General features: G+C 53.6%; 1 protein-coding gene across 2 annotated transcripts in view; it reads left to right on the forward strand.

Annotated features, from left to right (window-relative positions):
- Positions 1-23,550, forward strand: part of KDM6B (lysine demethylase 6B) — a 54,559-nt gene that overhangs the window by 15,885 nt on the left and 15,124 nt on the right. Inside the window, exons 3-13 of one of the 2 annotated variants that reach the window (XM_066628577.1) lie at positions 6,561-6,680; positions 7,693-7,833; positions 8,514-8,640; positions 9,336-9,434; positions 9,620-9,848; positions 9,957-10,049; positions 11,392-11,559; positions 12,418-12,564; positions 13,137-13,457; positions 13,711-15,704; positions 19,330-19,456. In XM_066628577.1, the coding sequence (XP_066484674.1) occupies positions 8,519-8,640; positions 9,336-9,434; positions 9,620-9,848; positions 9,957-10,049; positions 11,392-11,559; positions 12,418-12,564; positions 13,137-13,457; positions 13,711-15,704; positions 19,330-19,456 (3,300 nt within the window). In that variant the 5' untranslated portion in view covers positions 6,561-6,680; positions 7,693-7,833; positions 8,514-8,518. The remainder of the gene's footprint in view (positions 1-6,560; positions 6,681-7,692; positions 7,834-8,513; positions 8,641-9,335; positions 9,435-9,619; positions 9,849-9,956; positions 10,050-11,391; positions 11,560-12,417; positions 12,565-13,136; positions 13,458-13,710; positions 15,705-19,329; positions 19,457-23,550) is intronic. The other variant, XM_066628578.1, reaches the window with a different exon arrangement.

A 23,550-nucleotide genomic window follows, 5' to 3' on the forward strand; every position in this document is an offset into this window, starting at 1 on the left:
CATACTTGCGTCAGGCTCAGCCCCAAATCCCCACAACGTGGAGACTGATGGCACTTAGAATCATGGAATATGAGAGTTGGTGGTTGCCCTTGAGGTCATCTAGTCCAGCCCCCTACTTGTGCAGGCCACTGTTCTAGTATCCCTGACAGGTGGCCCTCCAGGCTCTGCCTGAGAGCCTCCAGCAAGGGAGAACCCACAGCTGCAGGAGGCAGACCGACTGCGAGACGTTTCTTCCTCAGCCCACTTCCCTGACACTTTCTCCTGTCTGACAACTGTTCACTCGCTTGGCGCTGGCTGTCATGTCTCCCCTGAGTCTCCTCTTCCCCAGCCTCAACATACCAAGCTCTTTTAGTCCTGCTTTCCTAGTTGCCCTCCCCTGAACCCGCTCCAGCATGCCAATGGCCTTCTTAAAACTTGGTGCCCAACACTGGAGGCAGTTTTCCCAGTGAGCTCTGACCAAGGGCAGTATAGAGTGGAATACCTTCTTCTCATGGTCTGGACTCTCAGTCTCTGCTGGCGCAGCCCCAACAGTATATTCGGGGTTTTTTGCAGCTGCATCAAACTGCTGGGTCACGGTCAGCTTGTGGTCCACTGAGGCTGCAATCCTATCCACACTTACCTGGGAGTAGGGACCACTGACTATAATGGGACATACCTAGGATTGGGCTCTCAGACACCTAGATCTTTTTCACACCCGCTGCCACCAAGCCATATTTTGCCCATCCTGTACCACTGATTTTTTTGTTCCCCCACTCAGGACATTTGTCTCCATTGAAATTCATCTTTTTGGTATGGGTGAAGCCTGTCAAGATAATTTTGAATCCCCCCCCCCACACACACACACACACATGCACACGAACTTTGTGTCATGGGCACATTAGGTAAACACCTCCTCTGCTCCATCACCCAGATCGTTTATAAAACCTTTGAACAGCACAGGGCCCTAAACAGAGTCCTTTGGCCCTCCCCTCAAAACCCCTTCCGGGCTGATGCAGAGCCATTTTCTAGCGCTTGCTGGGAACTGTTGTTCAATCCTCCTCTCGCTCACATTTTATCTTTTTATCCACAAGGATATCAGGGGGGACTTTGTCAGATGCTTTGTTGAAATACAGGCACACAATGTCCACAGCTTTCTAACCGTCTACCAGACTGTCATGGAGATGAGATTTGTCTGGCACAGTTTGTTCTTGACAAACCCATGCTGGCTCCTAGAAGTCACCCCACTATTTTCCAAGTACTCGCAGCATTCTGCTTAATAATCTGTTGCAGGATGCTCCTGTGTGTGGAGGGGAGAAAGCAGTTTGCCCACAGTTGCTGTGGGTTTGTGGATTTGGCGGTGTGTGGGGAGACTGTGAAACTATACAACATGGTATAGTCCAGCTTCGGTATTGCATGTGCTTAAGAGAAGTGGCGTATGCCATTGATGCATGTAGCTGAATGCAGAGGAATTAGAAGTGTCTGTGAAGCACGCTGGCAGTTGTTCATGGGACTGTCATTTATTGCTGAACATGTAACGCATGTGGGTGGTGAACACAGAGAGATTGTGTGTGAACATGTAGTAAATGCATGGAAATGGGCGTGTGGAGAGCACAGGTGTGTGGTTGGGCCCAGGTGTGAGGAGAAACTAGAAAGAGTCAGGAGGAAGCACCTTCTAAGGAAATAATATTTAACTTAAGAAGAGCCCTGCTGGATCAGGCCAAAGGCCTATCTAGTTTAGCTTCCTATATCTCATAGTAGCCCACCAAGTGCTTTAGGGAGCACACTATACAACAACCTACATCCTGGTGCCCTCCCCTGTATTGAACATTCTGAGGTAGACTACTTCTAAAATCAGGAGCTTGCATGTACCTACCATGACTTGTAATTGGTGATGGACTTTTCCTCCAGAAACTTGTCCAATCCCCTTTTAAAGGCATCCAGGCCAGAAGCCGTCACCGCATCCTGTGGCAAGGAGTTCCACAAACCAACCACACGCTGAGTAAAGAAATATTTTCTTTTGTCTGTCCTAACTCTCCCAACACTCAATTTTAGTGGATGTCCCCTGATTCTGGTGTTATGTGAGAGTGTAAAGAGCATCTCCCTATCCACTCTGTCCACCCCCTGCATAATTTTGTATGTCTCAATCATGTCCCCCCTCAGGCGCCTCTTTTCTAGGCTGAAGAGGCCCAAACGCTGTAGCCTTTTCTCATAAGGAAGGTGCCCCAGCCCAGTAATCATCTTAGTAGTGCTCTCTTGCACCTTTTCCATTTCCACTATATCCTTTTTCAGATGTGGTGACCAGAACTGGACGCAGTACTCCAGGTGTAGCCACACTTGTAGTTCAACTTGACCAGCGGTGTCCAATTTGGCAGGAGGGCCACATCATCTCTCTGACACGTTGTTGGAGGCCAGGGAAAAAAGAATTAATTTACGTTTAAAGTTTGAAAATAAATTTACATAAGTTTACATAAATATATTAAAGATGAGCTTATATGAATGAATGAAGGTCTTGCAATATCTCAAGACCTATAAAAGGCCTTGCACAAAGCTAGGCTGGCCTTTCCTTTGCTGCCGCTACTGCATCACAGAGGTGAAACAGCAAGCAGTGGAGGGAGCCCTCATCCCACAGCGCACACGAGAGGTCAAACAGTCGCCTTCACGCTGAGAGCAGTTGCGTCAGGCCAGTGTGGGCTCCAACAGATCTCCAGAGGGCCAGAGGCTCATTGGAGACGGGGGGCTCCCTGAGGGCCGCATTAAGAGTCCTTGAGGGCTGCAAGTGGCCCCAGGGCCAGGGTTTGGGCACCCCTGAACTTGACAACCAAGAGTCTGCCAGGCCTCAGTAAGCAAAATGTTCCACAGAGAACAAACCATTACAGAAAAGGCCTGGGCCCACGTGCTCTTGTCTGGCAAGGGTGGGACAAGGAGCAGTACATAAGAACAGCCCCACTGGATCAGGCCATAGGCCCATCTAGTCCAGCTTCCTGTATCTCACAGCGGCCCACCAAATGCCCCAGGGAGCACACCAGATAACAAGAGACCTGCAAGGCCTCCTGGGAATTGTAGTTTAAGAACATAAGAACAGCCACACTGGATCAGGCCAAAGGCCCATCTAGTCCAGCTTCCTGTATCTCACAGCGGCCCACCAAATGCCCCAGGGAGCACACCAGACAACAAAGGACCTGCAAGGCTTCCTGGGAATTGTAGTTAAGAACATAAGAACAGCCCCACTGGATCAGGCCATAGGCCCATCTAGTCCAGCTTCCTGTATCTCACAGCGGCCCACCAAATGCCCCAGGGAGCACACCGGATAACAAGAGACCTGCAAGGCTTCCTGGGAATTGTAGTTAAGAACATAAGAACAGCCCCACTGGATCAGGCCACAGGCCCATCTAGTCCAGCTTCCTGTATCTCACAGCGGCCCACCAAATGCCCCAGGGAGCACACCAGACAACAAGAGACCTGCAAGGCTTCCTGGGAATTGTAGTTAAGAACATAAGAACAGCCCCACTGGATCAGGCCATAGGCCCATCTAGTCCAGCTTCCTGTATCTCACAGCGGCCCGCCAAATGCCCCAGAGAGCACACCAGACAACAAGAGACCTGCAAGGCTTCCTGGGAATTGTAGTTAAGAACATAAGAACAGCCCCACTGGAACAGGCCATAGGCCCATCTAGTCCAGCTTCCTGTATCTCACAGCGGCCCACCAAATGCCCCAGGGAGCACACCAGATAACAAGAGACCCGCAAGGCTTCCTGGGAATTGTAGTGAAGAACATAAGAACAGCCCCGCTGGATCAGGCCATAGGCCCATCTAGTCCAGCTTCCTGTATCTCACAGCGGCCCACCAAATGCCCCAGGGAGCACAACAGTGTCTCCCCCACCTCAGGGAGCTGGAAGGCTCATGCAGAAGGGAGTTGGATCCATAGAGATTGTGACGGGGGGAGGGGGGAGAGAAACTACAGTGCTCATGGCTTCATTGGTCACAACTGTATGAAAATCAAGCTCTTCTGAACTTTTCCATAAGCACAAAGAACCTGATTTGGGCACCTGCTTTTTCAGTGCACCCTGATGGCTCTTGGGCACCACGTTGTGTGTCAGAGGGGTGTGTGTGGCCGATCTGTGTCTTCTCCAAATAGTTGCGTTAGTATTTTTTCATGTGGCTAGTGTGCAATAAGATATATAATGTGTGTTTGTGCACCTGAGTCGTCCTTCACACGCACCCTAAAGCGCAACATGCACGTGCTGGAATCGCCTACAGCCTTCTCTGAGATTGCCTGTGTCCTGATTTGTTGTCCGCAGAAGGCCTTGCTGCTGGGGTTGTGTTAGCAGGTGGTTTGGTGTCCCTCTTCCATGTGATATGCCCTTGACTTGCTCCTGAGTGTCCTGTGCAACCTGAGTGGCAATGGAGCACCTTGCTGTGCTGCTGACATAAGCGGCGATTCTGCAGTGCAGCTGATGCATTCGGAGTTGGGACACTCGCACCAATGAATGCACGAGGATCCCAGCAGGATCATCCACCCACCCCTGGTTGGCCTAGCCGGGCAGTAGCCCTGGGCCCCCTTGCTGGCTTCACAGCGCCCGCTGCCCCGCCCTGCCTTGAGCCAAACTTAGCTCCCAGCCTCCGTTCTTCCACAAATAGCAGCAGGCGGCTTTGGCTTCAGGGCTGCTGTTTGGTCTGCACATAAATTCACACCACTCTCCCTGTCCAGAGTTAAAGGCTGGGAGGAGGAGGAGGAGGCAGCAACCTCCACCCCACAGGAGTCCAAAGGGCAGCCAAGTTGGGGGGAGGCTGTCTGGGTCACGCTGTTCACCTCCTCCCTCCCCTGCCTGTCCCGGCACCCACTGGAGGTGGGCTGCCTGCGTGGTCTCATGAGACACTGGCTGGCTGGCTGTCTCCCACGGTAGGAAGCCCTCTGCGGAGCTCTGACCACATGGGGACAGGCCGGCACGTCTGGCTTGTGGTAGGACGCAGACATGCTGTGATGGGTCGGGGGAGTGTGTGTGTGTGAGGCTGGCAAGCAGTGACGACGGGTGAGTCACAGGCGCTGGGTGGTGACTCCCCGTCTGAGCCCCCCCCCATGTTCCTTCCTTCCTCAGTGTCCTGGAGCAGTGTGGGAAAGTTGTCTCAAATGCATTTTTCTAGGTTTTCTGTTCATTCAAATGCTCACCCACTTGTGCAGCTTGGGGTGCGGGTGCGAGAGCAGCCTTGAGAAAAGGACCCCACCAGGGGCCATTTTTTGTAAGCCTCAGAGGAGGGTGTTTGCTCCCTGAACCCATGTCCAGCCCTGTGACTCCATCCTGGGACAGGCAGCAGTCACAGCAAGTATTAAGAGAGTTATGTGAAGCATGTGCGGAGTGCCTTCTCCTCTCCAAGCTCGAAACTGCACGTGCCCACTAACTCTGTGTCTTTGGAAATGTTGCCCAGGCCTCCTTCACGCCTCTTTTCCCTCCACCCCACCTGTGCCCTATATTTGTCTGTTTCAGGCAGAGAGCTCAGAAAGTCCTAGACTTGAGGTCCTTGTGTTGGGAGACCAGATTTCCTAGTTATTTTTGAAGAGCTGTCATGCTCTCCCTAGAGGGCTGGCAGTGCAACTGCTCACTGGAGGTGGTGGAGGCACCCAGGACTTGATCACTGCCATTATTTTGGATCCCACCTGCCGCCCCCATAGCAGAAGCAGTGTTTGCTCTTTTCTAGGCTCAGCCTTGCGGGAGGGGGGGGAAGGGGAGGGGAGTGTCCTGCCAATGATGGGAGGAGAAATCTAGCCCAATATTGTTATTGCTAACTTTGCATTACAAATTGGAAGGAGGAGGGGTGTTGACAGTCTTATGACAACTCTGTGCAGTTGGCCCACTGACGATTGTGGTGGGGTTTACAGCCATCCTGTGTTAAAGTCTTCTCACTGCAGCCAGGAACCGAGATAGATAGCAGTTTACAACAATTCTGATGCAAACATTAAATACCACCACTTCTTTATTGGCAAAAGGCAGATCCACGTTTGCTACGCTCTACACGTGTGGTGTTATTGTCAAGATGTAAACAGACACTGGAGCAGTCACATACTAGGAGAGACGGATATGCCGAGTGAACCTCTTTCACTAGCGGTGTGCATGTGTCTAAGCCGCTTGAAATCACTCAGGAAATAGATGAAAAATAGACATAACATACATTGTACACAAATATATAGCAGTTGCACAGGGGATACAGATTGGTTAAACTAGTTTTGAAGAGTAAAAAAAAAAAACAAGGCAAGCAGTAACTGCTGTTGTGCTTGTGTGTATAGATCGAGAGATATGGAAATAAAATATATAATGTAGTATATAGAAAACTGCTGTTTGTATTATGAATCCAACTACCTAAACGGTGTCCAAAACTTGGGGACAGAGAGAAATCCCTGCAAAACATCTGCAGGCTTCTCGCTGCTTTACAAAAACTTGGATAAATTCAAAGTATGATTTATTCAAGCTGGTTTCCTGTACTTGCACATGTGGGAAGAGCCCTGCAAGTCATGCTCAGTTGCTTGCAGGCAGAGACCCCAAATGATGGCAGAAGACTAAGCAGTCTTTTTTACTTCTGTGGTTTCAGCTCTCCAACGGGAAAGATGATTGGTGGCCACAGGATGGACGCTGCATGATTGACCTCTTCCAGAAGAAAAGAAGAAAGCAAAGGAGTGAGAGCCAGTCAGATCACAACATCACTAACATAGTAGGTGTTTGCAGGGTGTGGCTTGCATCCAGAGTGATAGAAGTGTGTGGTAGGGCAGGAGTTAATTCTAGAGTTCATTAGAGGCACACCTCCTTCTCCAAATGAAAGAATTCCATTGGAGGAGGAGGAGAGAGGCCTTGCCCTGCTCTGCCCTCCAGATGGGGCACACTCTTCTTGTTAACTCCTTCTTTCCTGCACTAAATTAGACAGTCACAGAAAGAGATCAGTGTCCTGATTGCTTATCTGGGAATCAGTCAGTATCAACTTGTGACATGCAAGTTTAAAAGGGCATTGCTCTGTCCATTCAGTTTAGAGAATCAGTGCCACTTCTGCAGACTGTAGTGCAAACCAAGAGGAAAATACAGTATGCAAATACAAACTCCCTTAAACCTGAGTTGAAATTATTGAGACAAAATTGTCAGAGGGTTTTTTTTTTCTCCAAGTATACAAATTTCAATTTTTCTTTAAATGAAGTATATTGAATGCAATAATTTCAAATCTGGGTCATTTCATATCGAATTGACCCAGTGGCATAGCTAGAGGGGGTGCAAAGCTTTGCAGGGAGCCTCAGTGCAGCATGCAAGCAGCCCCTCCCTTTAGAGCAGCGATTTTCAACCACTGTGTCGTGGCACACTGGTGTGCCGCAGATGGTCCACAGGTGTGCCACGGGACTTTGGGGAGGGTCATTTATTAGTAGGGCAGTTAGGGGATTTGAACCCCCTACCAGCATCATGGTGTGCCTTGTCAATGGTCAAAAAACGGACAATTTTAGCACCTTGTCAGTGTGCCATGAGATGAAAAAGGTTGAAAATAGCTGCGTTAGAGTTTCTTTTGAATAGCGACCAACTCCCAAGATTTCCAGTGTATAGATATATTGATTGGCTATATAATTATTGATGTTTTTGGTCTGATTTGCTCTAATACGCAGACTCCAGGCAGAACTGCTCAGGATAAAGAATGCAAATGCCATGGTTTTAGACTGACCTTCTCTCTTTATCTTCCTTTCCCCCAGCATTGTATGTGGCTGTGACTGGAAGAGGCAATAAAACCAAAACCAGAGGAAGGCTCAGCCACCAGCGACTGGGTGGGGGTCACCCGTCGCTCAGATTTGGGGGGGTGGTGGTACCAAGACGCATCCACCACGGCAGGAACGGTAAGTGTTTGGTTTGAGGGCAGAAGGGGGGACATAAATTGATGGGGTGGAGAGAGATGGTTTATTTATTTGTTGGTTTATTTCCAAATATTTTTCTCCCATTTTAAAAAATGCCCCAAAGAAAAATTTTACAAAACGCAAAAACTTATTTAAAAACGTTTTTGTAAGCAATGAGAATTTACAGCATCTTTGAGCAACAACACCATTAACCGATTGTTTTAATTACATACTTTCAATAAATAATCCACGTAATATCTAAAGGCAAAATTACAGGGGGCGGGCCTCTCCCTTTGGATGTTGGATTCAGGAGTTGCACAGAGGGTCCTAGACAAGAGGGAAGGGGGCTTGGTGGTCAGACTGGGAGAACCTGGGGCTGGCCTAGGAAGCAGTGGAGGGGCCCGTCTGCCAGGGTGAGTGGGGTTTTGGATGGGGGCTGGGCCCTGAATGTGTGTGGTAGGAGGACTAGAGGACACTTGGGTTGTTTGGAGTTGGTGGGAACTCAGGTGGAAGGGGAGGAACCAAATGTTAGTGGGGTGGAGCTTGGGCGGGGGCAGAATGGATTGGTGAGAGGACTTCCTTAGAGAAGAGGGCTCAAGATAGGGGATAGTGGAAAGAGACATCTCCTCCTTCTCAGCTGGGTTCTGAATTCCCTGTTCTCTCTCCCTCCCTCTCTCTCACAGACTGGATGCATCGCACAGTGGAGCAGTTAGGGGGCCGGGCTGGACGGGATCCCTTTTCTCTCGGCAACCTGGGCTGCAGCGGAGCCTGGAGTTCCTGCCATTCTCGTCCATGGCTCCCAGGCGGCAGGTGAGACCCTAGCTGGATCCCTTCTGCCCAGCATGCTCTCCGTCTGCCTCTTTCCAAACTATCCTAGTACGGCTTTCCCTGGATCTCCTGCTAGCTGTGCTGCATTTGAACCTTAATGGCAAGCCAGCTATAGGCTGCTGGCATGAACGCCAGGACACATGGAGGTCCTTTGCTTCCTTAGACTGTTTCTCTGTACAAGGGCAGTTCTGATTAGGAGAGGGGCATCCCCAACCCTTGAAGCCACACTCATAATGTCTCACTCTCCCCGTCTTAAACCTTGTAAACGAGGCTCTTTTTCCCAAATTCAATAAATTATCATTAAAACGTGTGCTGAAATTTAGGCGTGCTCTTCTGCCTGCTTAGAGACAGCCCCCCCACCCCCTTCGCTACAAAGCTCTGTTGTGAAAGGGTTTGCAACACTTTCTGCAGGGGAAGGAAAAGTCCTGCACTGGCTGTCCTGCCCGCTGGTCTGTCTTTGCATTTTAAATTCAGCAGCAGTTCCGGAAAACCTTGATCTGCCCCGCCTGCAGTGCTGGGCTGTGTGTGCAGAGTGGCAGTTCCCTCAGCACAGCATATCCACAGCCGGTGTGCCCACGGGCAGCAGCTGCGACTTACAGGCCGACCTGGGGCTCTCTTTGGAAACGGACCCCCCGACTTGGTCCTCAGTTTGCTTTCTCTTCTCATTCCTGCCCCAGGTGCTCCGCCAGTGTTGGTCAGCCTCAGCTGCCCCCGCACCTGCCGCCCAACCATGGCTCTAACATGGGGCAACACGGCAAGGGCTATTTCCCCCCTGGGTAAGCTCTCGGGGCTGGGTGCCTCTGCGTCTGCTCCAGGCCCTGTCCCTGGTCCTGCATTGTTGGGGGGGGCAGGGGGAGGTTAGACCCTGGAGTGCTCAGTGTCATAGAAAAAGCCACCCTCTGCCCTGCTTCTCCCTGGTCCTCTTTCTTGCCTGCCCTCACCGCTGCTCCCCGCCTTCCAGGAATCTGGCCCCCCGCCCCCTGCATGGGAAACTCGAGGCCATCCACGGCTGTGTCCAGGCCCTGCTGCGTGACCAGGGGCAGCCTCAGCTGTGGGAGCAGCTGGGCGAGATCTACGAGTCAGAACAGGACTGCGAGGAGGCCGTGCGCTGCTACCAGAACTCGGCCCGGTACCAGCGCAACTACGGGAGCTATGATGAGATGCACGCCCGGATTGGACGCCTGCAGCAGGTGCGGCGGGTGGGTGGACTGGACGTGGAGCGGGAGGAGAAGGACTTCCTTGGGACTCCTCGAGGGCCCTCCGCAGCGGCTAATCTCTGCACTCCGTCCTTTTTCAAGGCTCAGCTGTGGAATTTCCATTCGGGGTCGTCTCATCACCGGCCAAAAACATTACCCCCCCTGCAACAAGTCTGGAACCTCCTGCACCTTGAGGTGAGTCAGGGTAACAAGGGAGGCTTGCCTGGGAAGGGTTGTTGCCAGCACTGCCATCTGCTATGCCCGCGTTCTCTGGCAGTCTGTCGCCAACGCTGCTCCTTCGCATGTACACGTGTGACTTACACATGTCATGCGCACCTACACAAATACCTGAGATAGCGGAAATTAGCAAGCCAGAGGTCAAATCTAGCAGTGTGACGAGGTTTGGGATCTTTGACATGGATGAGCAGTGCAACCAGTCTCAAAGTGCCTCAAAATTAGGCTAACAGTAACCACAAGACAGAGCTTTTCAAAGAAGATAAAAGAAATAATCTTTTGGGGAGGGAGAGAGAGAGATCAAAAAGTGGGGGGAATCGCCTATCCTAGTCCGCTGGTTTGCTTGAGTGTGAAGTCCTTCTTGGAGAGCAAGGCATGGCTGCAAAGTTCCCAGGTTCTTCCAAAGTGCAATGCCAGACTTTACTCCTCCACTGCCTCTGGAGTGAACCTCTCTTCTGTGTCTTGTCTTCTTGTGTCTTGTTTTGTTCTTGTTCTGTTCTTGTTCTTTTTTTGTCTTGCTCTGTCTAATCTGCTTCTAGAGCAGGGAAGTTATAGGACTCCTCACAAAGGAATATCTGCAGGACAAAGGAGTTTGGAGAACTTCTTGAGGGATGCATTTTGGGCTTCCTGGCCTTGACTGAGTTTTCAGGAAAGACCTTGATGGCCCATCCAGAAAGTTTCTACTGAACAATAGTGTGGCAGGGTGTGTTATCTCAGGTGGAAGGACTTATTGGTCTAGAGTCTGAAAAGGAACTACCCAGTTGGGCCATTGTAATTCAATTTAACATTCAGGCGGGACTTGTTCCTGCTAGCTATCCTTTGTCAGACCTCAAGCACCCAGATTTAACCAACCATAGAAGGGCCTTGCCTTGGGAGCCAGCAAAATCTCTTCCCTTTTCACTTCAGGGAGGCCTGCCTGAAACCAAGATAGACACATGGGGGAAAGAGGGTGTTTGTAACAGGGTGGAAGTGGGCAGGACTCTCTGTGGGCAGCAGGGCTTTCTTTCTGTGCCCCTTTGGACAGCTTTGGCCCCTCTCCAGAGTCTTGAGATAAATCAGATTCCGCACTGAGCAAACAAATGCCTGATTGATGCGGAAGAGGCTGTGAAGCAATGGAAACGCTTGTTTCTCTGACCCCTTCAGCAGAAAGCTGGAAAGACCAGCTGTGTTGCTGCCCTCTCTGCCTCTTAGAGCTGGTCTGATGTCCTGCTTCTCCCCAGGAGAGCCCGGCAGTTGGGATTTCCTGGATGACCAAAGGATCGGGCTGCTGACCAATTTCTTTCTCTTTCCCCTTGACCTCCAGAAGCGGAACTTCTCTGCCAAACGCAACCCCCAGCTGAAGAGGCCTGGCCTGCCGATGGAGCCCCCTGTGGTCCAGCCCATTCCCCCAGTCCAGCACCCACCCCACCCAGGCCATGGCGAAGAGATGCCCACCCCCATGAAGAGGCGGCGGAGCACCAGTCCTGACCAGGTATGCAGGAAATGCCGTGCAGGCTGGACTGCACGACATGGACTGCCCGGAGGAGGGCACCAGGATGCAGGTCTCTTGTTGCCTGGTGTGCTCCCTGGGGCACTTGGTGGGCCGCTGTGAGATACAGGAAGCTGGACTAGATGGGCCTCTGGCCTGATCCAGTGGGGCTGTTCTTATGTTCTTAACTACAATTCCCAGAATGCCTTGCAGGTCTCTTGTTATCTGGTGTGCTCCCTGGGGCATCTGGTGGGCCGCTGTGAGATACAGGAAGCTGGACTAGATGGGCCTATGGCCTGATCCAGTGGGGCTGTTCTTATGTTCTTAACTACAATTCCCAGAATGCCTTGCAGGTCTCTTGTTATCTGGTGTGCTCCCTGGGGCATCTGGTGGGCCGCTGTGAGATACAGGAAGCTGGACTAGATGGGCCTATGGCCTGCTCCAGTGGGGCTGTTCTTATGAGGGGGGGGCTCTGCTTTGGGAGGTGCTGCTGCCTCCTCTTGGTCCAGGTCTCCCAACTCCTGCCCTTGCGCCAGCCAAGACCCTGCCCACACAATATCGCTCGCTCCTTGCTCCGCTCTTGTTCTTGTCGTGGGTCCTGATTTGCCAGGCGCGGGTTGGGCTTGGTTGCACGGCATGGCTTGGTTGTGACTTTGGGATGCCTCCAAAGTGCAAGTCTTGTTGTGGGCCTCCTTGGTTTGCTCTTTTGCCTGGGGGGCGTGTTCCCTGTTCTTCAGTAGCGTTTCTCTTATAGAGAGTTGCCAGAATTTGGGTGGGTGATGCCGGAAGAGTCCTGTGGGAGCTGTGAAATCTCAGGGGGCTCTTTTCTCTTTCTCCCCGCAAATGCCTGTCCTGGAACAGAACGGCAGCGGGGTCGGTCAGCACCCGCCTGGGCCTGGCGTCCCTGTGAACCCCCACTACCAGCTGCCTAAGCCGGGGTTGTGGAACCCCCTCCACGGAGACTCGTGGGGGCAGGAGCGCAAGAATGTGGCTGCCCCAGAGAGACAGGTAAGGCTCTCCCCCCATCCTCTTGTCTTGTGCCATTGTGTGTCTTGTGGGGTCTTTCTCCTTACCCAGCACCTTGGTCCAAAAAGCAGCTGACCCCAGCTGGGAAGCGTGGGATGCAGCTGGTCGCCTTTGGCAGTGTGAATGTGCCACGCAAGTGATGGCGGCCACCCTTTATTAGGGGAAGTGCTCCTGGCCTCTGCCTTCATGGGTGCATTGATGGTCTGCATCAGTGGAACTCAGTGTCATAGAACGAGCTGCTGTGTCAAAAGGCAGTGCAGTTCCTGGCCTGGCTTGTTCTGCAGTGGGGGCTTGCCTGAGTCAAAACGGTCTGCTCTCTGCAGTGCCCTTACTCTGGGCTTTGGGATGTACGAAGGGTTGGATTCCTGTGGCGCTCAATAGTCTTGCATCACAAGAACAAGAGGGACTTTTTGCATATTTCCAGAAAGGTCCGTGCCCTTTAAATGGCCAAGTTGTTGCAGATTTCAGAGTCAGTGGCGAGAGCCTGTGCAGGTATTCTCTGTTTGCCCCGCGCAGCCCCGTCAAAGTGGGATTCCTCTTTCTCTTCCCACCAGGAACAGAGGAACTCGGTGGCTCACCCTTTCCCATACCCATCTCCAGCTTATGGCTCGCACCCACCCCCGCACCGCCTGCCGGCTATGGCACCCAGCCCCCGCACACCGCCAGCGCACCGCCCCCCTCTCGAGAGCCATGGCTGCCTGACCCGGCCCAACGGAAGTGACCTTAGAGAGAGCCGAGTCCCCCGGGCACGTCCAGACTCCACCGCCACACCAGCAACTGTTGCCTGCGTGCCTTACGCCTCACGCCCAACTCCAGGAGGGCCCACCACCACCAGCAAGACCACCTCGCGGGGACAGCCAAACCCTGACAGCCTTGTGAGTATTGGGGACACTGGCCAGTAGTGGGACATTGGCTCTGGTCGGGGGTGGGGGGTGGGATGGGATGGGAGTGTGTATTTCTTGGATGATTCCAGGCTGGGCATAGTTTTGGGCTGGGCAAGATGAGGGTGAGTGACTGACCCCCAGGAGGAAGGGGCGGGAGTGAGAGGTCTGGGGGTGTGTGGGTGGCCCGAGACCACCCACCACAGCTGCCCTCTGATTGGCTGCTCTTGTCTGTTCCCCTGCGCAGGGCTCGGATCATTACCAAACACCAACGCTGGAGCCACCCAGACCTGCCCAGGAGAGTGGCGGGCTCAAACCACCTCCGCCGCCACCACGCCCAGCCCCCTGCTTGCCCCCCCGCAGCTTGCCCTGCTCCCGCATGCTGCCGCCCCCAGCCCCCAGCAGGGGGTCTCCACCAGCAGCAGCAGCACCCCCTGCTGCCCCACAGTGCCCTCCCCCTCCTCCCCCGCCCCCTCCTCCCCCACCGCCCCCGTTGCCCTGGCTGAAAGGCCCAGCGTTCAGTAGCAAAGCAGGAGAAGGAAAGGCCGGTGGGGACCCCTTAGATGACCTCTTGTTTGGGTGTGGGGAGCCCCACCGAGGGGAGCCGCCTCCCCTTGTGACCTGTGACTCGGGGCGCAGCTTCCAGGATTCCAGCACCAGCAGCCAGAAAGGGGCCTTCTCACACCCCCGGGAAGGAGATGTGGACAAGCCGAGCCCCCCAAGCTCAGCTAGTCCCAAGCCCTCACCAGCCCCCGACTTCTGGCTGTCAGAGACCAGCCCGGAGGAGAAGGCTGCTGGTGGCGGCCAGTCCCTGAAGCCGAGCCCCCCCACAATTACCTCAGGAACCTTCAGGTCCCCGGAAAGCCCCCCTCAGCCGCCAGCGTTGGCTCAGCCTCCGCCACGCTCCCCACCCCCGCCACCTCCGCAGCCGCCCCGGGCCTCTTACCCAAAGACCCCAGACCCAGCAGTGGTGCCTCCCGCCGCCGAGGTGGCCCCTGGCAGCCTCTTTGGCTACACCAGCCCTACCTTGGAGGACCAGTTTGAGGAGCCCCCCGAGTTCTCCAAGATCCTGCCTGACGGCCTTGCCAACATCATGAAGATGCTGGATGAGTCAATCCGGCGTGGGGAGGAGGAGCGCGAGGAGAGCTTCCCCCCTCCTCCCCCGCCGGCCCCACTCCTCCCTAGCCCCCCGCCTCTGGCAAGACCGAAGCTCCCCGCCCCGTCCAGCTCCTCCTTTGATTACCCCAACCCCCCTGGGCAGGACCCGCCAGAGCCCCCCTGCCTGTACCGCTTTGGCAAGCGGGACGGGGAGGAGCGGCCTCCGGCAGCAGTGGCCCCCACGGCAGTGGCAGGCAAGTTCCCCCATCACAGCACTGCGTCCTTGCTGAAGTCCTTGGCCAGCGTGTTGGAAGGGCAGAAGCACTCCTACCGACCCAAACCTTTGACTCCCCCAGGTGCTAAACTCCCTCCTCCAGCTGGTGCCAGCCAGAGTGCGGTGCCCCCTTTCTCTACCTCAAGCCAGGCCTGGGCTGGAGGAGCAGGGACGGCAGGCGAGCAGGCAGCAGCCCTCCCTCCACTGCCCACCAGCCGGCCCATCAAGACAGAGTCAGAGGTACTGGAAGAGATTAGCCGGGCCTGTGAGACGCTGGTGGAGCGCGCAGAGCGTGAGAAGAGCCCCCCTCCTGCCACACCCCCTCCTCCTCCAGCCTCCCCTCCCATGCTCCCCCCACTTCCCGCTCCCCTCCCAGCTTCCACGCCGCCGCCGCCGCCGCCACCAGCTCCACGCCTCAAGGACGAATCTCGGAAAAGAGACCGGGAACACCGGCGGCATCGCCGATCCAGCAAGGACGGGTCGCGGCGCCATCGAGGCGGCAAGGCCCACAAGGAGAAGAACAGGCAGATCCTGGGCAGTTTGGACGTGCAGAGCACGGAGGGCCAGGCCCGGGAGAACGGGGCCAAGCCGCTCCCGCCTCCTGTGGCCCCCTCGCCTGAGCGGCGACCGCCTGGCAAGAAGGAGGAGGGGGCGGCCACCGGCACAGGGTCCACCGTCGTGTGCTCGGCCGACCTCCTCAAGCTGCGCTCCTTCACGGAAGGGCCGCCGAAGGAGCTGAAGATCCGACTCATCAAAGTGGAGAGCGGCGATAAGGAGACCTTCATCGCCTCGGAGGTGGAGGAGCGGCGCATCCCACTGAGCGAGCTGACCATCAACCACTCGGCCACAGAGGTGGTCCGGGCCAGCAAGTGAGTACTGCTCCCCCCTTGTGCACAGTGCCCCCTTGGTGTCCCTTTTGCCTTGAATCCCATCACCAAGGCCCCCCTTCGAAGGGCCAGAGCAGACTCACCCCCTACCCCGCATCTGATCACGCGAGTGCTTGTCCCCCAGGCAGGGGCTTTGGTCCTGGTGTGGGTGTGCTGGGTCTGCCTGCCAGGTGTAGCCCGAATTCTGTACTCCAGCATTAATGAGAAATGGGCCTGTCTAGCACAGGGGTGGAAGGAGGTACTATTTTCTGTGTTCCTATTCCCCATTGTTCCCAGTTGGTATACTCCTCTCAACACTAGCTTTGTCAATGTAGTAGTTTTCTGATGTTGCAGGGCTGTCCTTCTTTTGAAGAGGGTTTAAAATATGGTGTGTGTCAACTCTTCCCCCCCCTCCCCACATTATTCTCCACTGGTGGGGTTGTGCTGGCACCTGAGCTACGTCGGAGTGACACTTTCTGATGTTGCCCTGGCTTCCGTTGCACTTATCTGGACATATCTGGAAGGCAGGACTGGGCTGCAGTTGGGTGACAGCCCTAAATGCAAAACAGCAGAGAGGGATCCCGACGGGGGTATTTGCGTGTGGAGTTTTATGAATCACACCTTTCCAGTGTACAGCCAGGGCTTGTGTGAGATGCAAGTTGGAGGACGTCGAATGGCTGGAACGCACAACACAGCATGTATAGAAGAGCACCCTAAGGGGGCAGCAGGGTGGGGGCTACAGGTCACCTGTGCAAGGCCCCAGGTTGTCTTCTGGGCAGCACCTCCCAGCAGGACTAACAAGAGGCATCTTGGAGAGTGGCCTGCTGAGTTGACAGTCCTGCACTGTGTGGACCTGGGATCAGAAGCACCGTAAAGCTGCCATCCTGCATAGATGTGTTTTGGAGTAAGCCCCACCATGTGCGCAGTGTAGCTGCTTCCAAGGGCACCCTCTTGTAACTCATGGCGTTGGGCACGCCTGGAAAGGTGTTCTGAGGGCTAAAAATCGTCGTTTCTAGTTTTCAACCAAAAACCGGAAGTGACCGTTTTTAGCCCTCTGAATGTGTTCTGAGGGCCAAGAAGGCTTTGTGGGGCCTCCTTGGCCCTCTGAATGCCTTCTCAGGGCTGACAACTTCTGAGCAAACCTGCACAAGACCAGGCTGCACACAGCTCAAGAGTGATTCTGAGGCCCGGTGGAGTTCGCTTCTCAGAGTTCCGGGTTCTTGTCCTCTGTTGTCTTTCTGCACCCCTGCACGGGCTGTCTGGCCTCTGTCTATGGGGGGCAGGGAAGGTTCTGCAGGCTGAATTCTGTCCCCTGCATGCAGGAGACAAAGGTCTCTCTTCTTTCCACAGCTTCCCTGGCAGTTTTTGCTGTTTTGCTTTCTTATTCTGGGCTTTGATGTTGGAGGGGGGACTCAAGGGGGAAGAAACAAGCTCTTTAGGACTGGTGCCTTCCCATAATTGTGGGGGTTTAATTTAGTCACAGCCTGCCCCCCCCCCACACACCTTAAGAATTTCATCAGTTGTTGCCCACAGCAGCAGTGGGATCTAGATACTTGCTTACGAGTTGAGGGGGCTTTTTGTGTGGCTGCTGTTGTATGGCTGATCTCTCAGGAACTGCAGAAGACCCCCCCCCTTGAGCTGCAAGTGCCATTTTTCTGCCTGACGTCCTCCTTGCCGTTTGTCCTGGAACAGGATCCTTTGTCCCATTTATGTGGGTGTAAAAATTCTGTAGCCTCAGTGATAAACCCATGCTGTGTTACGCTGCCTGCTGGAAATCTCCCCTGCCCCAGGTTGTTTGCTCTAGAGCAGGGGTCTCCAGACTTTTTGGCCAGATATCTAGCGTGGTGTTGAGGGCCAGAAAAAAATTTAAATATAAAATTTAAATAAATAAATGAGAGATGGAACTTAGATGAGTGAATAAATGAATGAATGGGCTCTCTCATTCAACCTCTCTGGCCCTCATAACACCCTCCAGGCACAATCAGAGCACAGTTCTGGTCATGCTCAGTTGAGTGGGCCAGAGGCTTTCAGGGGACAAGAGGTTGACCGTGGACCAGAAAGAGGCTTGCTGTGGGGCCGCATCTGGCCCCCAGGCTGGGGTTTGGAGATCCCTGCTCCAAAGGAGTCTGCTAAGGGCATGGCCCCAAGCTGGCACATCTGGAGGGAGCTGTGGGGCTGGTGGCCCTGTGGTCTGAGTCAGCATGAATGGCGCAACAGAGCTGTCTGTTTTGGCCCAAATTCTGCCACCCCACTCTCAGTCCCAGTGTCGGTGAGGGTTCCTTTTTCGCTCTGAAATCCACCACCACCCCACCTCCTGCCTCGTGGCAGGTTTCCGCAGAGGGAAGCCTGCCACCATCATGTCACTTGAGCTTGAGAGAGAGACCTGTTCCTGGGCATAAGGAGTCATAGGGGAGAAACTGTGAGGCTGGGAGTGGGAGGGGGGCGCTGATAGTGGAAGAGTTTTTCAACTCAGGGTGCCAGAGGACATTTTGTTCTGGTGTCTCCTGGAGAGTTTTGTTCCTGAAGAGTCTGACTTGGTGTGTCCCTGTTTGCAAACACCTGGGCAGAGTGGAGACCAAGCGTCACTCAGATAAGGGATCCAGGAGTGCCACAGCGGCGGGCAGGGCCTGGTTTGTGAACCCAGAGCTGGGCCTGTTTGCCCTGAACTGGGGCCACGAGCCTCACGGAGAAGACCAGAGTGACCTGCTTGAGTGGCTTTTCCTTGTCTCTGGCTAGGGCTGAGAGCAGAGGTGTTGCGGGGGGCGGGGGGGAGCCAGGCCAAGGATTTGAGCCATGTAAGGGAGGCAGGATGGCCAGGCCTGTCCAGCTATATGAAGCCTGAAGGAAAGCCCTTGCAGAGATCTCTCTCATGGCCTTGCAGTAACATTTTTGGGCCTGGAGCTGTGATTCCAGGCAGGGGGAACAGGAGCCCTCCTTGAGGCGTGTGGTGCTGGCCACTGGCTTGGAGGGCTTTCAAGGGGTTTAGCTGGTTTCTTAGCACTGTGGCAGCTCAGGAGAACCTCCATGCTCTGTTGAGGAGAAACCAGTCCGCTTTGGAGCCCCGGGGTGCCTGCAGGCCCACAACCAAGAAGAGCTCTTGCCTTCCCTGCTTGTGGGTTTTGTGAAGGAGTCTGGCTGGAAAGAGGCTGCTTGGCTAGCTGGGCCTTTTGGGAGTTGTCCAGCAGGGGTCTTGTGATGGGATCCCTTTATTTATCCTCAGCGGTATCTTTGTGGCCCTGGGCACACACTGGAATTTCAGCCACTGAGGATAAAGGGCCCCCAAGCTCAGTACTATTGGGGGGCTAGTTAGTGACAAGCAGTTCACCAGTTGGAGGTGGTTGCTTTGCACATGCCTAGTGGCACTCTTGCCACCAGGTGAAGAAGGAACTAGCCTCCCCTCACGCATGCTTTCTGAAACCGTTTCTGTGGTGTGTTGAGCTGAAATCTGGCTGCAAAAAGGTATCGTAACAAACTCAGAGAACCCACGTCACCCATATCAGTCATTTTTCCAGCCTGGCTGGAGCGATTGTTGTCTGCCGACCTGTTGTCCCTGCTGCCAACTTGCTCTGGTTCCTTGCCGCTCTGTTAGTGCCTGCCCTCTCATCTCTTCTTGCCTTCCCTCCCGCAGGCACGCCAAGGTGAAAGGAAAATTCAAGGAGTCGTACCTGTCCCTCAGCCACTCGGTCAAACCTCAGATCAACGCAGATGAAAAACTCCCCCGGGATAAACTCAACCCCCCCACTCCGAGCATCTACGTGAGTGCCTGATTTGTGGGGTGGTGGGCTGGGGCCGCGGAAGGAGCCACCCGCCACAAAGGATTGATTGCACAAACAGAGACTTTGGGGTCTGAGGAAGAGTTTAGCGTTCCCAGAATTTCTGTTGTCATTTTAAAAAGAAAGGAAAAGCTCCTGCGGCAGCAGCAGGAAAGGTCCTGGTCCTCGTAGCTTTGAAGCAGAGCTCAAGTGCCTGAAGCCAGAAAGGGGCCAGGCAAGACCTCCAGTGCTGAGCACGGGGGGCTTGGGCTCCCCAGAGAGGCCGAAACAGGCCCAGCAAAATACCCTTGTGAGGTTTTTGTTCTGGCTGCCACTTGGAACCCTAACCTGCAGGCACAGGCTACAGAGAGATCTGCAGTCTCTGCCATTGCAGGCCCCCACAGCCCTGGGTGGTGGGGTTCAACAGGACTCCCCTGGCTGGCTTAGAGTGAGAGGCAGGGGTGGCGTAGAGGAGGGGAGCAGAGCAGAGCTCTGGAATGTCTCCTGTCACAGCAATGGTGTCATCACCCAGAGTGCCCAGGTGTTGCCTTTGAAGCATCTTCCAAAGGATCGTAGCCCAAAAGAAGCAACAGGCTCCAAAGGGTGCAAACTGAGAAATTTGCCTAGGGACATATTACAAGGGCCACCTGAGAGACCACGTGGAGCCCATGTTGCATTAAGACTACAGTCCTGCGCATGTTAACCTGGGAGCAGGTTATATTAAACACAGTGAAACCTGCTTCCAAGTAACCCACACGTAGACCAATATGCCCTGTATATTTATCTGGAATTTTTTAAAATATCATCTTCCCATTTCTATACATTTAGTTTTACAATTAGTGAAACTACAGCAGCCCACTCGGAGAGTTTGGGATGATCTGACCCAGATCTTTAAACAAAATCAAGTAAGGTCCAAAGCAGAAAGAAGTGACAGGAGAAGAGAACACTCTAATGAAGAAATTTAATGTTGGCTTTTGTTGTTGTTGATGATCATCTTTATGGGGTGTGACTATGTCTGGGATGTGGGTGTGTGTCAGGACCATTGAAATTTGTTACACATTGAAAATTTGCTACTGCACCACTGGTCAGAAGCGACTCCAGGATGGCTGGGATGCCCAACCCAACCCGTGTGGTGGGGCTCGGTGGGATTGTAGGGGCTTGTAGGTGGGATTGCAAGCCAGTGGTGCTTGCACATGCAGAAAGAGCCAGTGGTCTCCCTCTCTGTTCTGTCTCTGAACAGTCAGACCCCCGCCCCTGCTGTCATCCTCCATTCCTCCTCCACTTTCTGTTTGACTTTCTTTATGATTTCTGCCCCCTCTAACTTTTTTCCCAAATCAAAGGCAGCGAGTGGTGATAAAACCTCCCAGCCGTTCTCCTTCACCACACAGAGTGACTCTCCTTTCCGAACCCGTCCCTGGAACTCTTGCCAGCCTCTGCATCCTTCTGGCGAGGCTGCAGCATCCCAGAATTTGTCCAGAGGGGGAACAGTCTTGCTCAGCCCTCTGCCATCCCTCCATGGGTTGGACTATCTTCAGTGCTCTGGGCGTGTTCTGCACTGTGTTCCCCGCAGAGGGATACACCTCTGCTGTGGCGCTGTTACTTCTTGTTCCTAAGTAGATGGGAGTTTTGGCTCCTGCTTTTCTTTTGTTCGCTTTGTGTAGCTGGCTTTGGCTTCCCCTGACAAGCTGCCTCTCTCCCAGTGCCGAAGGCCGTTGTGCAGGTTGAGGGGATAACTTTCCCTCCTGATAAAATGAGGAACACCTGGAGGTCTTCAGCCCCACCCTAGTCGTCCCAGGCCTGCTCCATTTCTAGGTCCAACGTGCAGCTATACCTGGGGTGCTGGTGTATTTCTGAGAGGACAGGCCTTGCCTTTCTTTCAGGGTCAGCCTTTGTCATGCCCTCCTTATTGGGGTATATGGAGTGTTGGTTTTGCTCTCACAAACGCTCCTCCTTCCCTTTGTGCCAAAAATATTTTTTCTTCTCCGTATTCTTTTAACCTTTGTCAGCTTCAGGTTGAGCAGATCACGGTGACCAAAGCAATGTGGCTGTCGGTGTGGCTCTGGGATGACCGAGAGCAAGACTCGCTTGTCCTGCTCCGTGAGGGCAGGAGGGCTGGCTCTGCCATGGCTTTACTGTGTCCACTGAAGCGTGCTTAGTTGGGACTGCCCTGACGGTTCCTGGCTCCAGGCATCATCAGTTTGGTGCACGGGTTCTGTTTCTTCTCAAAAATAGAGTATCCAGAATGCATTTGTCTTCCAACTTAATTAGGTCCACATATTCGCTGAGAATGAAGGCAGGAGCTCTGCTGGGTGTCTAGTCTAACCTTTTGCATCCTATGCAGGGGGTGGTCAGTTGCACCACTGCGGAACCCACAAATAGGTCTGGAAGGCAGTATCCTCTCAGATTGTTGCCCCCTCAAGCAACTGGTATGCGGAGGTAGACTGCCTCTGGCTCAGGAAGTTCCGCAGAGCCCTTGGTAAATCGCCCTCCATAGATTTAATCCGCTTTTAAAGCTGCCCAAGCCAGTGGCTGGTCTGCTTCTTCTGGGTGTGAGTTCAATTAACTCATTATGTGTTACGTGAAGAAGTCCATTCTCCCCGACTCTGCTGCAAATCGGTTTTGTCAGGTGATCCAGTGGCCCACTATTGTGAGAAAGGGAGACCTTCCATCTATTTACTCTCCCCACACCCTGTGGAATTTTATCAGCCTCTGTCTGATCCCCTTCACCTTGGCTGTCCTGCCTTGTTTTCTGAACCAAAAGTGCCGTAGCCTTCCCTGTATGGAAGCTGTGCCAATTCCCCCCTTCATTCAGATGGCTCTTCTGTGGCTCTGTGTAGTGCTCTCTGATATGGGCTGACCAGAACAGCTTGCACTCCTTCTGTTTGTCCTCAGGATCCTTAGATCTGCACAAAACACGAGATCTTTTTCTTTGCTCCTTCATCTAGAGCTTGTTTTCTCGACTTGGCATCAGCCGCCTGCCCCATATTTTTTTGTTTCCCAATCTTCTTTTAATGTTCACAGTTTGGAATTGTGGTGCTCTGACCTTGTCTGGACACTTGTCTTTGTTTGGTACAGTCCATTACAGTAGCTTATTTGTCGCAAGATTATAGGGAAGAGTCTTTTGTTCTTAGATCTCCAGGTCAGGTGGCTCACAAACGCTGCCCCTGCCTGACCCTCACCAAACTGCCAGATTTGTTGATCTGAAAACAAAATTCTCCCAGACCTGTAGCTCTTCAGCTTGGAAGCCGTCCGCTCCCGCCGTTTCTCCTTGCTCTGGTCATCTGACATCCTTCCTCGAGGCACTGGGTGTTGGTTCTGATCCAGCTTTGCAGGAGTAGTGCCCTTAAGGCTGTCACTGGCCAGCAAAAGTCTGGTGTTTTTTTCCCCCTGTTCCTCTCTGGGGTGAGGCAATACTGTGGCAGGCGGTTGTCCTTTTTTCCGCTTGAAAGCTTATACCCAGGCCCATTTTGCCTAGAAGACGGCCATCGCTTCTTGACTTGGCTTGTGTGGTCCAGGATCCCTCCCAACACAGGAAGCAAGAGACTCGTTTCCTCGTTCTCTCCCTGTTCCTCATCTTGATTCATCCTGTCCTCGTTGTGCTGATTCTTTTATTTTCTTTTTTTCTTTTTCCTCCTTTTCATGCTTTGCTTTAACTTCCTTGTGTTTCCGTTCCGGGTACATTTGGGAGTTTGCGCCGTACCCCACAGCCTTCCTGCCCTCCCTTCCTGGTTGCACGGTTGGTTTAATGACCTTCTGACTGCTCCTGGCATAGCCTAAGCGTCCCTGAAGACGGGCTCCTCCACTCCTGAAAGAGACGCCAGGAATCCAGAGCAAGAGGGACCCCCCAAGTGCCTGAGGGGTTTCTAGGATGCTGCTCCTCCCTCAGGAAGACTATACTTGTTTTGGGATCTCTTCCAAGATCCTCCCCAACCTGCCAGCTTTCCTTCCCTCGCTGCGCCATGTTGCTGTTCCTGACTGTGATTGGCCCAAGCATTCGCTCCAGGAAGGTGGATCTTCATCCTGGCCAGACCTGATGAGCAAGACTTCTGTCTCTCATGTCATGGACAAGAGGCTGTCTTTGGCTGCCTGCCTCATTA

This window comes from Tiliqua scincoides, chromosome 5 (assembly GCF_035046505.1).
Source record: "Tiliqua scincoides isolate rTilSci1 chromosome 5, rTilSci1.hap2, whole genome shotgun sequence".
NCBI lineage: Eukaryota > Metazoa > Chordata > Lepidosauria > Squamata > Scincidae > Tiliqua > Tiliqua scincoides.